The 12,339-nt window shown below is 44.8% G+C and overlaps 1 protein-coding gene across 7 annotated transcripts; it reads left to right on the top strand.

Moving 5' to 3' along the window:
• Positions 1 to 831: 831 nt before the first annotated feature.
• MORN4 (MORN repeat containing 4) lies at positions 832 to 11,819 on the top strand. 7 transcript variants are annotated; one of them, XM_081158236.1, is made up of 6 exons: positions 832 to 914; positions 7,493 to 7,584; positions 7,724 to 7,816; positions 9,590 to 9,704; positions 10,094 to 10,203; positions 10,464 to 11,819. In XM_081158236.1, the coding sequence occupies exons 3-6, from the start codon at positions 7,750 to 7,752 to the stop codon at positions 10,610 to 10,612; spliced, it is 441 nt and encodes a 146-aa protein (XP_081014362.1). In that variant the 5' UTR covers positions 832 to 914; positions 7,493 to 7,584; positions 7,724 to 7,749; the 3' UTR covers positions 10,613 to 11,819. The 7 variants fall into 7 exon arrangements, with proteins under 7 accessions (XP_081014362.1, XP_081014365.1, XP_081014359.1 ...); XM_081158233.1 differs by lacking the exon at positions 832 to 914 and adding an exon at positions 1,110 to 1,373; XM_081158234.1 differs by lacking the exon at positions 832 to 914 and adding an exon at positions 1,164 to 1,328.
• The last annotated feature ends 520 nt before the right edge of the window (positions 11,820 to 12,339 follow it).

Genomic DNA, 12,339 nt, shown 5'->3' with positions numbered 1-12,339 from the left:
CAGGTCCACCAGCCCCCACATTGCAGACAAAACTCCCAATGTTGACATTGCCAGAGCCTTTGCAAACAAGCCTGGCCAGAAAGGTTCAGTATTTACACCAGCTACTTTAATGAGGGCACTGATCTTATCCTCCGTCGCCTTCACCTCCTCGTCTTGCAAGATAAGGACCGAGCAGATAGACACCCGCGAGCTGCGAGAGGGAGGCCACGGTGTGGGCGAGGGGTGGGCGAGCGCTGCCGCGAGCGGTGCCAGTCGCCTGGCCAAGCGAGGGCCTCCGGCCAGCGCAGCCTTAGCTTCCTCGGAAGAACCCAGCGTCTTCCTGGCAGCTGGGGAAAGGAGCCATCATCATTATTATTATAATTTTCTATCCTGCAGATGAGGAAAAATCCCAGTTCAGAGAGGCAATTTGTTTACTCTCATGAGTTTGCCTTCTTTTAATAATTAAGTATAGTCTTGATTTTTTCTACGTGCATGAATCTTTTCTTCTCCACACTTAGGCAGTAAGTCCTCTGAGAGCAGTGACCATGTCTTTCCTAGCCCGGCGGAACCCTAGCATCAGGCTGCATTCCGGTTCTTCAGGAAATAAACATACAGATGAACTGGTTGGTGTGCGCGGTTTGGGGGAGGATTTGCTTCAGTCTTGGCACATTTTAAACACAAAGGATCTGGGTAATGACAACGACAACACAAATCCCTCCAATGAATGCAAAAGCGTCTTGACATCCCAGTGCTGCCGCAGGGTTGCATTAATTAAACTACGGTTTCCCGGCTCCAGCGCCGAACAATTGACAAAGCTGCACTTCAAAAGCCGCGTTTAGGTTCCGTCCTTCCACTCAGGCGGGGCCGTTTACCTGTGGAGGTCGGAGCCAGATTGGAGCCACTCGAGTTGGTGGTCACCGCTGCGTCTGGCGCAGGTTTCGATTGGTTTGGTTTGGGGTTCACATTTCAGCCAAGCCTTGGGGTAGGCGAGACCTGAGTTCTCGTTGGGTCAGGGTTGCCAAGGTGGAGCCCGGAGCTCAGCCCCATCCATCTTTTGGAAATTTGGCCCGGGACTCCCGAGGCACTTAGCCCCCTCACAAAGATGGCGCCGAGCCCGGGCTGAGCCAATGGGGAGTGGCGTTGCTCCCGGTTGCCTAGGTAACAGCCAATAGGCAGCGGGAATTGTGCCCAGTGCGGCCGCCGGGCATGGCGGCGTCTAGAGGGGCAGGCGCCGGTGGAGGTGGCGGAGAAGCTGGTGGCAGGAGCGAGCCCGACCGAGCGGAGGGAACGTTCGGGCCGCTGGAACCCCACGCCGGGGCGTGACGGTCATCCCAAAAGGCGGAGCCCAGGTTGGCTGGCAGCGCGGAGGTGAAGGCGCCGGGAGGGTGTGGCCGGTGAGGAAGGGACTGAGGAGCCCAGCCCGACATGACTGGGGCTGGAGAGCGAGGTTCCTTGCCCCACGCGCTGACCGGAGGGCGGCTCCCCCGGGGTCCCATACTCGGGCCTCTAAGTCGCCACCGCCGGGGGCCGAGGCCTGGGAGAGCCCACGGCAGCCGGGTTAGCCAGCGGGGTGCGTGGGGACGGCAGACCGGGGCGAGCGGAGTCCCGCCCGGGCGGGAGAGCAGACCCGGGGTGGAGGGCAGGGGCGGTTCTGGAAGGCAGGGGCGGGGGGCTGAAGGAAAGGGGAGGTCGACCGGGAAGTGTTGCCTTTTGCCACCGAGGGCTTTGTTTGCTCTGGGCCCGCCTCTCCCGCAAGGTGATGGAGAGACGTCCCGCACGTCGAGGTTTGGAGCAATGGGATGCCTCAGTTGGTTGATGGTAGGTAGCATCCCTGCAGCCCAGCGTGTCCAAACTGCTTAGGGATCAGCAGGAGGAACCCGGCTGTATTAGCACCCGGACCGGGCATTTTCCTTAACCATGAAATAGAATACTCTCCTGGCAGCCCCCATGATGCCTAAGTCGTCTTTTTATTTGTATTTGTATTTTTTACCTTTTTTGTTATCAGGATTTTCTTCTTAGGTTCTTCATTCTAACCATCCCACAGTCTTCCTAAATAAGACCTTTATCTATTAGCAATACATTTGTTTACTTCTCTAGTGGAAGGGAGACTTACAGGAAAAGAGACTTGACTTATAACTAAAAATTATTTCAAGTTCATTTTAAAACACTTTAAAAAAGAACTTTGACTCTTTGTTCTAGGTTTCTTCTTTGTTCATCAAAGCCTTCGTTTTCTTCTCTAGGATTGTAAAAGCCTAAGAACTGCTTTCTTGATAACTGAAGAAACTTTGACAAGACTGTCATACTTTGGGGAGGGTAGCTTGGGAAGGGGACAGTGTTAAAGGTATATGTGGGTAGTTAGGATTGCTGCCTCCAAACAATATTCTTTTTAATAAAAAAAAAAATTTAAAGACAGAGAAATATCACTTTGTTCCTCTTATTTATGTATTCATTGTTGATTTTTATATGTGCCCAGATCAGGATCGAACCTGCAATCTTGGCCTTTTGGGATGAGCTCTAACCAACTGAGCTACCCGGCCAGGCTCCAAACAGTATTCTTAAACTGAAAATCTATTCCTCTTTATGTTAGGTTTTTTGTTGTTGTTTTTTTAATCCTCTGAATTTGGACACAGGTTACTGTGAATGCATAAATATTTTTTTTAAACAAGTTTGGTTTCTAAAATTAAAAAAAGACAAATGGAATGGAGACAAAAGTTATTCCTTTCTTCACCTTCTATGTGGAAATGTCTAGGTCAGGAGAAAAGAAAGACAGCAGGGATATAGTCTGTTGTGCAGACTAATAGTGTATTAGTTTACAGGGACAAAAGAGTCATTTCCTTTTAGATAAATGTTTGGATTGATTCTTTGCAATCCATCCAACAAGATGAGAAAGGGTAGGTATCTGTTTAGAAGAAGCATGAATGATCTTGACTTTGTTATTAGATTCTATATGTATAGCCAAAGCCTAAAGTCATAGGCCATCTATTTTCTGTAAAAAGATTTTTTGAATAACTAATACAAATACTGATTTGCATCCTTTTTAAAGTATTGGTTTTTCAGCCTCATTAGCACTGACTATACTTTATTAAACTAGATTTGTCTCAGTGACCATGGTAATTGGTGAAATTTTTTTTCTGGATTAGTAGCCATGCATCTGAGTATTATTTAGCATGCCTAATTACAGAAATCATAAATGAAAATCCTAACACTGTCCCAGGCAGTGACAATATTAATTATTTGGACATAGGTAGAAGTTTCTAGTCAAATGTGTTTAACCATGGTGTGTTCCCTTTAATTAGCACTTCTGATTGTGTTCTTGGGAATGGACTTTATTTCGACAAGCAGTTATTGAAGGGAGTTTGCTATATCTCTCTAGATAAAAAAAGGAATGGAAATTTGTAGTACAGTATGTACTTTTGAAAACAATGGGAGAGGATGGTGGCAGGGTTAGGTTGAAAGATGATGTTCCCTTTCTTTCAGAGACCTCCTACTGGTCCCTCTGAAACAAGGTGGGATGCCACTATTTGGGAGTTTCACATGGCCTTGAGAAAGAGTAAACAAGAGGCTACTCCCCCTGAGCCCCTGTGTAGTCAGCCTCACTCCTCAAATCACCCTGCAATAACTCCTTCCAAAGTTTTGAGTGAAGACAAGTTAACTGCTGCCTAACATTTAAAGGCAACGCCCGTATCTTCTGTATAAATAATGCTTTTGTGTTTATATTTTGGAATAGTTGTTTACTCATAAGATTTAGTAGAAAATACAGCCTTTCAGATTCTGACTTGTTTTGAAGGAATGAGATAGTTCAGATTTGTATCATAAGCTGATTTTTAGTACTCTGACTTAATTTGTTCTGGGAAGAGCTGAAGATGACCTCTAGCTATCACAACGCCTATCCAGACTGGAAAGAGTTTTCCCTGGCAGTTTTGATGGAAAACTGTTTCTCTTCCTCTCATTAATGTTGCATTTGCGACGGAATCATGTTGACCTTTACCCCAGGCACACACTGATACTGGGCTGACGATAAGAGGATTGTGCGCCTGAAATTGGATACTGATCTTGTGGAACATTGATGGGACAGAGATGGAATCACCTCTCTGAGAAAATAGCCCCAGAGGTTTGAGGGGCTTTAAGACAAGAAGAAAATGATCCTTTTTTTTTCAGCTGCCTTCTATTACATGAAAGACCCTGGACATGGAGTTTCTGAGTAACTAGAAAAATGAGGAAGTCCCTGATTGATGAACCTGTGAGACTGATTCCCAAACATCTCTAGAAGCACTTCCACAAAGCTGGCCATCATTATGGGGGTAGAAATGAATGTTCCTCCGTGTTTGGGTGAGACCACAGGGGGTCTCAGAACTCATCTATCCTCATAGCTGGGATGAAACTAGAGCTCTCAGACAGAGCCAGACCTTGAAGATGTGACTGGGCCCTGCTCTCTTCAGGCCAGGCTGATTTCACATCAGACCATTCTGGGCATGCGGCATCTGTATCAAAAATTATTTTGACATAGGCCAAAATTAAAATATCCCATAGGGTATTGATAAAGAACAGATGGGTGGCAACTGTAGTTTGCATTTCCTCTACATAGTATTTATCTCATTAATTAAAATTGCTGACTTTTTTTCCAAAATGCTATTCAAATTATGTTGGTAGCATTTTTATACTGAGACTTCAGAGAAATTTCCATTATAGCAAGTGTGTGAGTATAGGTGTCTCTTTGAAGGAGGAGAACATTGAAAAGACAGGGCTACACAGTGTCCTGGGTACTTTCCTGTATGTTATTTTATTTAATCCACATGCCAACTCTGTGAAGTAGGCATGTTATCTCTACTTTATAGAGGAGGAGACTGAGGTTCAGAGACACTTAAATAAGTTACTCAAGGCTACACAGTGAACCAGGCTCTGAACCCAAGTCCTTGTGCTATAAGGGTCCACAACACCACTATATTATACTGAGAGATGGATAGGATAGGATAGGATAGGATAGGATAGGATAGGATAGGATAGGATAGGACAGTGTTTAAGAATGTGGACCCTAGAGCCAACTGTCAGGGTTCTGATTCTAACTTGCACATGTTAGCTGGGTGACTTTAGTTAACTTACCTTCTCCCCACCTCAGTTTCCTTATCTGTAAAGTGGAAATAATAATAATAATGCCCACCTCATAAAGTTGTGAGATAAAATTAGGTAAAGTGTTTTAAAAACAATTATGACACATATTAAGGAGTCAGTAAATGTTAATTGCTGTTATGAAGGTATTTCAAGTAGCTTCTCTGGAGCTAGCTCAGGTGGTTCTAAAGGGTTGTGTTGGCTGACGTGGACTATAAATAACTCAGCACTGTCCCCCACCACCATTTGGAGAAAACAATGTACATCTTATTTTAGTTGAACATTTAAAGCATCATTTTTGTATAAAATATGCCAGAGCCCTCTGGTACTATGGAACCCACTCTTTGTAACCCCATCTTGATTTTCCATGATGGACACACCATTACAGTGTTTACCATTGTATGCGATTTGGGCTTCTCTGCGACTTGAAGGAAAGGATGCTGGCAGTTGGCACCAGGCCCGCAGGGATTTAAAAAGGAAGCTAGCTGTTGGCATCAGGCCCATAGAGGTTTTTAAAAAATTATCCTCCAGGTCTGGCCTCAGTGCTCTGAATAAGAGGTGCACTTGTCCTGTTGGAACTTAGTCAAGTGCCTGAGGGTCAGACTCTAGGTTAATTATTAATAGCCCGGCCTTTCAACAGTGGTTTATAGATCAGAGAGCTCTTCACACACACTCTTTCCATTTGTTGGAGTAGTAGTCCACCTACTTTCAGGTGTGTAAGAATCTAATGATGTACTTGTTAACACTGCAGATTCCCAGGTCTAACTGTACAGAACCTGATTCAGTAGATCTGGGTGTGGGCCTAGGACTATGCATTGTCACAGTCACTTGAGAAAACATCGTATTACTTCATTCTGGAAAAAATGAAGGGGTGAGTCAAAAAGACTTAGGGATTTAAAGTGGAAATAGGGATTGCATTTTAAAAAATATGTCAAATGAATCTGTGTATCTCTGTTTATAGTTAATGATTTTGGGGGTATCTTAAATCCCTTTTTTATAGTATATCTTTGAATATAAACATTCTTTTACCACTCATGTGAAGTCATACCTAGCCAGTCTTCAGTTGTATTGGGTGATGGTGGTGTTGGCTTTTTCCTATGACATATCTGTCATAGTTATTCCTTCTGCTCCCATTACCCTGTTATTCCCCTACCTCGGGCCTTATGATCTCATGTCTGGGTATATTAGTTTAGCTTTTGCTGAGTAATGCAGCACCCCAAAACATAGTGGCTTAAAACAACCACCATTTCTTTAGTCTGTGATTCTGTGGGCTAGTAATTTGGGGCTGGGCTCAGAAGAACAGCTCTCTGGCCTTGTCTGAGCTCACCAAGGCATCAGTGGTCAGCTGGGACACTGCTCCATGTGGCCTCTCATCATCCAGCAGACTAGCCTGGGCTTATTCACATGGGGACAGAACAGTTCCAAGTGCAGCAAGAGGGCAAACCCAGTGTACAAGTGCTCTTCAACCTCTGTTACGTCACCTTTGCTGATGTTCCATTAGTTATCTAACCCTCCCGTGTCCAGTGGGTGGAGGAGTAAACACAGGTCCTCCTAATGGGAGGATCTGCCATGACACATTGCAAGGGCATGGATGGAGGGAGAAAAATTTCTGCTCCTTTTCACAAGCTCCTGAATTATCACAACTCCTGCCTTGCCAGCCTCTCTGGCTGTAGGTTTTTGCTACTCCAACCCATTCTGCTTCCTGCTGCCAATTTCATTTTCCTTAAACTTTGCTTTCATCATGTTACATCCCTGTTCAACGCTCCCACCCCCTGAAGCTTTTTCTTTACCCACCTTATCAGCTATAAACTCTTTTGCCTATCTTTCAAACGTCTCCTTACGCTCACCTGACCCTAAAAGCAGAGCGCATGGTAATGATTTTGAAAAAGAGCTAGCTGGGTACTAGTTCCAGCTTGGTCACTGACTAGCTTTTAACTCTCTGGGCTTTTCTTTCTCTGTCTATAAAATGAAGGAGTTTGGATTAAACCTGAGAAGGTGTGTTTTTTTTTCCAAATTTAAGGTTTCGGTGAGTGTACTTAGACAAATTTATTTCCTATTCTCCCTAAATATACCTCAACTCAAGTAAGACCTGGCTTCTTCTTTTCCTACTGAACATCTTGTGTTCATGTTGCTCTTTGTACTTTCATTCTCCACGTCTTCTCAGTCTGCAATTGCCCTTTGCCTTCTTCACTGCTCGTTTTAAATTCTGCCCGCTCCTTGTCTTTGTTAATCTCTGCCATCCAATTTGGCACTTAATTATTTCTCATATTATTCAGTGTTTTGATTGTTAGTCTTATCAGCTAGGTTATAAACTCATTGAGGAGAGATACTGTATTTTACACTTTGACTAAGTATGTAGTAGGTATCAAGCAAATATTTGTAGATTAATCCTAAATTTCCATCTCAGGTAATAGAAAGTTGGAACTGGCTGAAAACTTGAAAGACAAGTAGGAAGATAAGACTGCTTGGGCAGAGGTGGTGATGGTGATGGTTGGAGAGGTGGGTAGTTCTGTTAAATGTATTCAAGGTAATATACACTCACCGAGCTGGTAGCCTTTAGGATGTATCTACAGAGTTGCTTTGCAGGCCTTTCCTCCAGCCATCCTGTGACTGGTTCTCCTCTGCTTGTGTCCTGCAGTTTTCATCCTTCTGTAAGCTGCCACCATGACCCTGACAAAAGCTTCCTTCACCTACTCCAGTGGGGAGGAATATCGTGGCGAGTGGAAGGAGGGTGAGAGGACCCCTGAGGGTATCCAGTGATGAACAATTGGCTGAAGGACAATACCTCAGGATAAATAAGCCAACTTTTTGCATCTTCAGGTCTAACTGCAAGATTTAATATGATAGTGCCTTTCCTTTATTCAATTTTAGAATTATAAATAAAGGAATTTAAAAATACTGTTAATTCAGCCTCCAGAAGTAAGTTAAATTTTTCTACTTCTAAATTGTGTTTTAACCCTTTTATCTTTTAGTGATGTTATTTGGAAATTGCTTTTCTAAACAGTAATGTACCCAGCAGAGTAAAATGAATGATTTTTAGTGCCCATAAGTCAGAAAATAAAGAATTTATTGCAAGGATTCGATTCCAGTGAATCAAGAATTTAAGGAAATTAGGGCAGACACACAAGAGCAAGTGACATTCATTGCCTTGAGTTTCCTGTGACAGTTCATTACATTTGGAAGTATCTATTCTTAGGAATGGTGAAATTCTTCAGAGCCTGAGACTATACAGGAATTAGTTTAATGATGTTCAGTTTGGAAACAGTCTGGCCACTTTAAAAGTCCCATGGGTCCAGTCCTAGCAAGCCAGGAACTACCCCAAGGAGACAGTTGTACCAGTGAAGAACATTTTACAGTTTCCAGGCATGGGCCTCATTCTTTTCACGGTAGATCCTGCAGCTGATGAATTCTTGAGCCTTGAGAGGAGAAATTATGCAGATGGGATGTGATTTTGCCTCTGTACATCTCCAGCCTTTTCTCCTGCCTCCCAAATGCCTGCCTGTCCCCTTTAATATGACCTTTAGAGGAGAGACTTCCTGAGGCTCTGCTGGGGAGCCTCTGTCCACGAATAGAACTACCTCTGCTCTGTTTGAAGAACATAACTGCTCCTCCTGCATCTTGCTCTGCTTTCTGGTCAGTGCAGTGGATGAGCTCAGCCCTGCTGATGTAACAGAGCTCAAGCCAGTGTTGCCAGTCTGGCTGATAAGTTTGTACAGTAGCTTCATGGTGCTAAGCGGTAGACTTGTTTTTCTCAGAGTGGCAATGTAGTTAAGTGTTGAGGGCTGTCAGGTCAGGCTGCCTGTTGTGTTTGCATTCTCATTCTACCACTTAATTGCTCTGGGATCTTGAGTAAGTTATTTAGCTTCTTTTTGCCTTGGTTTCCACATCTTTTAAATGGGAATAATAATAGTACTGTGCCTACTTCATAAGGTTGTCATGAGGATTAAATAAGATGATAAATACAAAGTGCTTAGGAGAGTGCCTGGAACATAGTAAGGCACTATGGGCTGTTTTTAAGTACTCTCTCTCTCTTTTTTTTTATTTTTTTAAATATATCTTTATTGATTTCAGAAAGGAAGAGAGAGGGAAAGAGAGAGATTGAAACATCATTGATGAGAGAGTCGTCATTGATCAGCTGCCTCCTGCACACTGACTGGGGATCGAGCCCGCAACCTGGGCATATGCCCTGATTAGGAACGGAACCACAATCTCCTAGATCCTAGGTCGGTGCTCAACTGCTAGCCATGCCCGGCTGGGCTTTAAGTGCTCTCTTATCTTTCATATTTAGAGAGACCTGCTCCAAATCTGATGGTTGTGACATAAGATGGGAAGGTCACAGGAGTCAGGTTATTACTCTGGGTATTAGTTCTCTGCCCTGGTAATGTCACTGCTTCTCTGCTTTTGTTTGTAGGTGGAGTGATGGAAGGCAAGGGATGTTAGACAGTGAGAGGGGACCCGGAAGCTGCCCCATCCCAACCTGACACCTGTCCTTCTCTTTGCTCAGGCCGCAGACATGGTTTTGGTCAACTGATGTTTGCAGATGGTGGCATCTACCTGGGTCATTTTGAGAATGGGCTCTTCAGTGGCTTTGGGGTACTGACCTTCTCAGATGGCTCAAGGTGGGTACTGGGTCATTCTTTTCTCAGCCTTAAACTAGGGAGACTCTGATCTAAAAATGATAGTGATAAATATCTGGTCAAACCAGGGCTTGTCCCAGGCCCTCTGAAAACATGAAAGGAGTAAGCATTCGTTTTTTATTGGTTATTTTATAAATAGATCTAAAATTTGAAGTGAGCGACCTTCCACCCCACCATTGTTCTGTTATTTCCTTGAGATTAGGGCCTCACATCATACATACTCTCTGACCCTTCTCTGCTGCTTGGGAGTGGGGTAGGTGGACCTCTGAGATGAATGGAATTAATAAATGGCACATATTAGTAGCTGCTTGACTCAGTTAACCTGGACAGCTCACTACCCCTCTAAAGGCTAACATCTTGTGTTTCTGCAGGTATGAGGGGGAGTTTGCCCAGGGCAAGTTTAATGGCGTTGGAGTCTTCATTCGATACGACAACATGACCTTTGAGGGGGAATTTAAAAATGGCAGAGTAGATGGTTTTGGTAAGTTGCAGCCCAGCAGGATGGGAGATTAGGTGAGCATAATATGGGTGGAAGTACACTTTCTTAGCTTTGATCCTTCTGTGGATGCCCAGCAGTCCATAGTGATGGTGCCCTAATGCCTGTCTGTTCATTGAACTTATGGACAGAGTACTCCTGAGAAGGGCTTCGAGGTTTTCTCTTCCTTGACCTCTACCTGTCAAGCTGATCTCTGAGTCATCAATCTCGTTGCCACTCCCATATTTCTTCTGTCCCCCTCCAAGGCCTGCTGACATTCCCTGATGGGTCCCATGGAATACCCCGCAATGAAGGTCTTTTTGAGAACAACAAGCTGCTGCGTCGTGAGAAGTGTTCTGCAGTCGTTCAGCGGGCCCAGAGTGCCTCCAAGTCAGCCAGGAATCTCACCGCCTGACGGGGCATTGTGCACCAGCTGACAAGTATTGAGTAGAGCAGAAGCCCCATTATTCACTCGAGGTGAACAGATGAACCAGAGGTGAGAGGAGGAGAGATGACCTTGGAGCAGAAGCCTTGTGCTGTGCCCCATCACCTGCCAGTCAGGGATGCAACCACAGAGAAGTTCTGAGGACTCTGGCCCCAGGTCCTGCAGCAGTGGTTAGCGGTTATGTCTCTCCCTTGTCTCATTGTTGGTACTCTGTCCCTGCCACCCTGGGTTACCCAGGGCAGACCTGTTGCTGCCTTCTACTTCCTTTCTGCCAAGTGATACAGAATCCCTCCTTTATTCTGCTTATATTTAGGGTCCATGATCCAAATATATTCCCTGTGTAAAGGATTAGGTAAAAGTGCTATTTCCCTTTCCCTGACTTTACAAGCTGTCTTCCTTACCTGAGTTCTAGCAGATACTCCCCATTTGTGCCTCTCTCCTTCATTATACATGGGACAGGATCCCTTTATGGGATAGTGAAGAAAGGAACTGATGTAAACAGTCATAACTTGTATTTATTACTTACTTCAGAGCAAAGGGCAGACCTTTCTGGGCCATATCAAGCCCTACCATGGAGTGAACTGAATTCTTAGGGCTGACATAGCTCCTTCCCCAGGGACCAGTAGTATAGGTAGAATTGGGCCCATCCTAGAACCGTGGTGAACTAAACAAGCATTTGGCTCCTTGCATTTGGTTCACTGTAACTCTTCCACCACGAGCCTTGGCCATCGGGCCTGGGGATCAGATCTTGACTGATAGGATCCCTGCACAATTCATCACGGAGGCCTCCAGTTACCCTTCGACCGAAACACACCCCACTCCACCCCACCCCCTTATCCTCACACTGAAGGTCTCAAGAGCAGATGGTGGTAGAAATCAGCCGTGTGCCTCTATCTATTCTATGAATCGTACTGTAGAAACAAATGTTTATGGGGAATGAACAAATCACCAGAACTGCCTATTCTCAGTTTTCTTGACTTTCTTGCTCTGCGTCCTCATGAATATTAACCCATTTGCTGTTTCTAAAAATGATTCACAGATGGGGGCTTGGAACTGACGCTGCACACTTTACTACATATATCATCTGATTCTCAAAACCTCTCCACTATGGGAGCATTTTTAAAAATCAAACCAGTTTAACTAATGTCACCTCAATAAATTCAATTAAAAAAAATCAGACAGGCTCAAGTAGCCCAAACTAGTGGCAGAGCTGGGTGGGATTTGTTTCCTGATCTTTCTGATTCCAAAGCACTTTCCCCTATACTCTCCTCTCCCTGAGCATCAGAATACCCAGATCCTGAGACTAGTTACTGTCATACCTGCTAGGTTACCATAGGCAAGTCAGTCCTGCCTGGGCTTCCCCTTCTCTGTACTTTCCCTGCCACACTAACCCTTTTACACACCTGGTCTTTACAGTCCTGGAGAAAGGTGCTATTACTATCCCCATGCTACAGATGAGGCTCAGGGCAGTTAAGTAGTTTTCCAAGATCCTGTAGACACTAAGGGGCAGATCCAAGAACTTCAACGCAGGCCTCTGTAAGGCCAGGGGTTGAGCATTTCGCCAGTACACTAGCCTGCCTCCCTGGCCCTAACTTTTTGGCCTACCCCTGAACCTGATTCTCCTCTGAGCTCAGATCCTCTAGAAGTTGCCTGTGAGAAGAGTCCAGGTTCTAGTGCCAAGTTTCAGTGCCAGCCAG

This window comes from Miniopterus schreibersii (genome assembly GCF_964146895.1).
Source record: "Miniopterus schreibersii genome assembly, chromosome: 14".
Classification (NCBI taxonomy): domain Eukaryota; kingdom Metazoa; phylum Chordata; class Mammalia; order Chiroptera; family Miniopteridae; genus Miniopterus; species Miniopterus schreibersii.
This window is presented reverse-complemented; position numbering and strand designations above follow the sequence as displayed.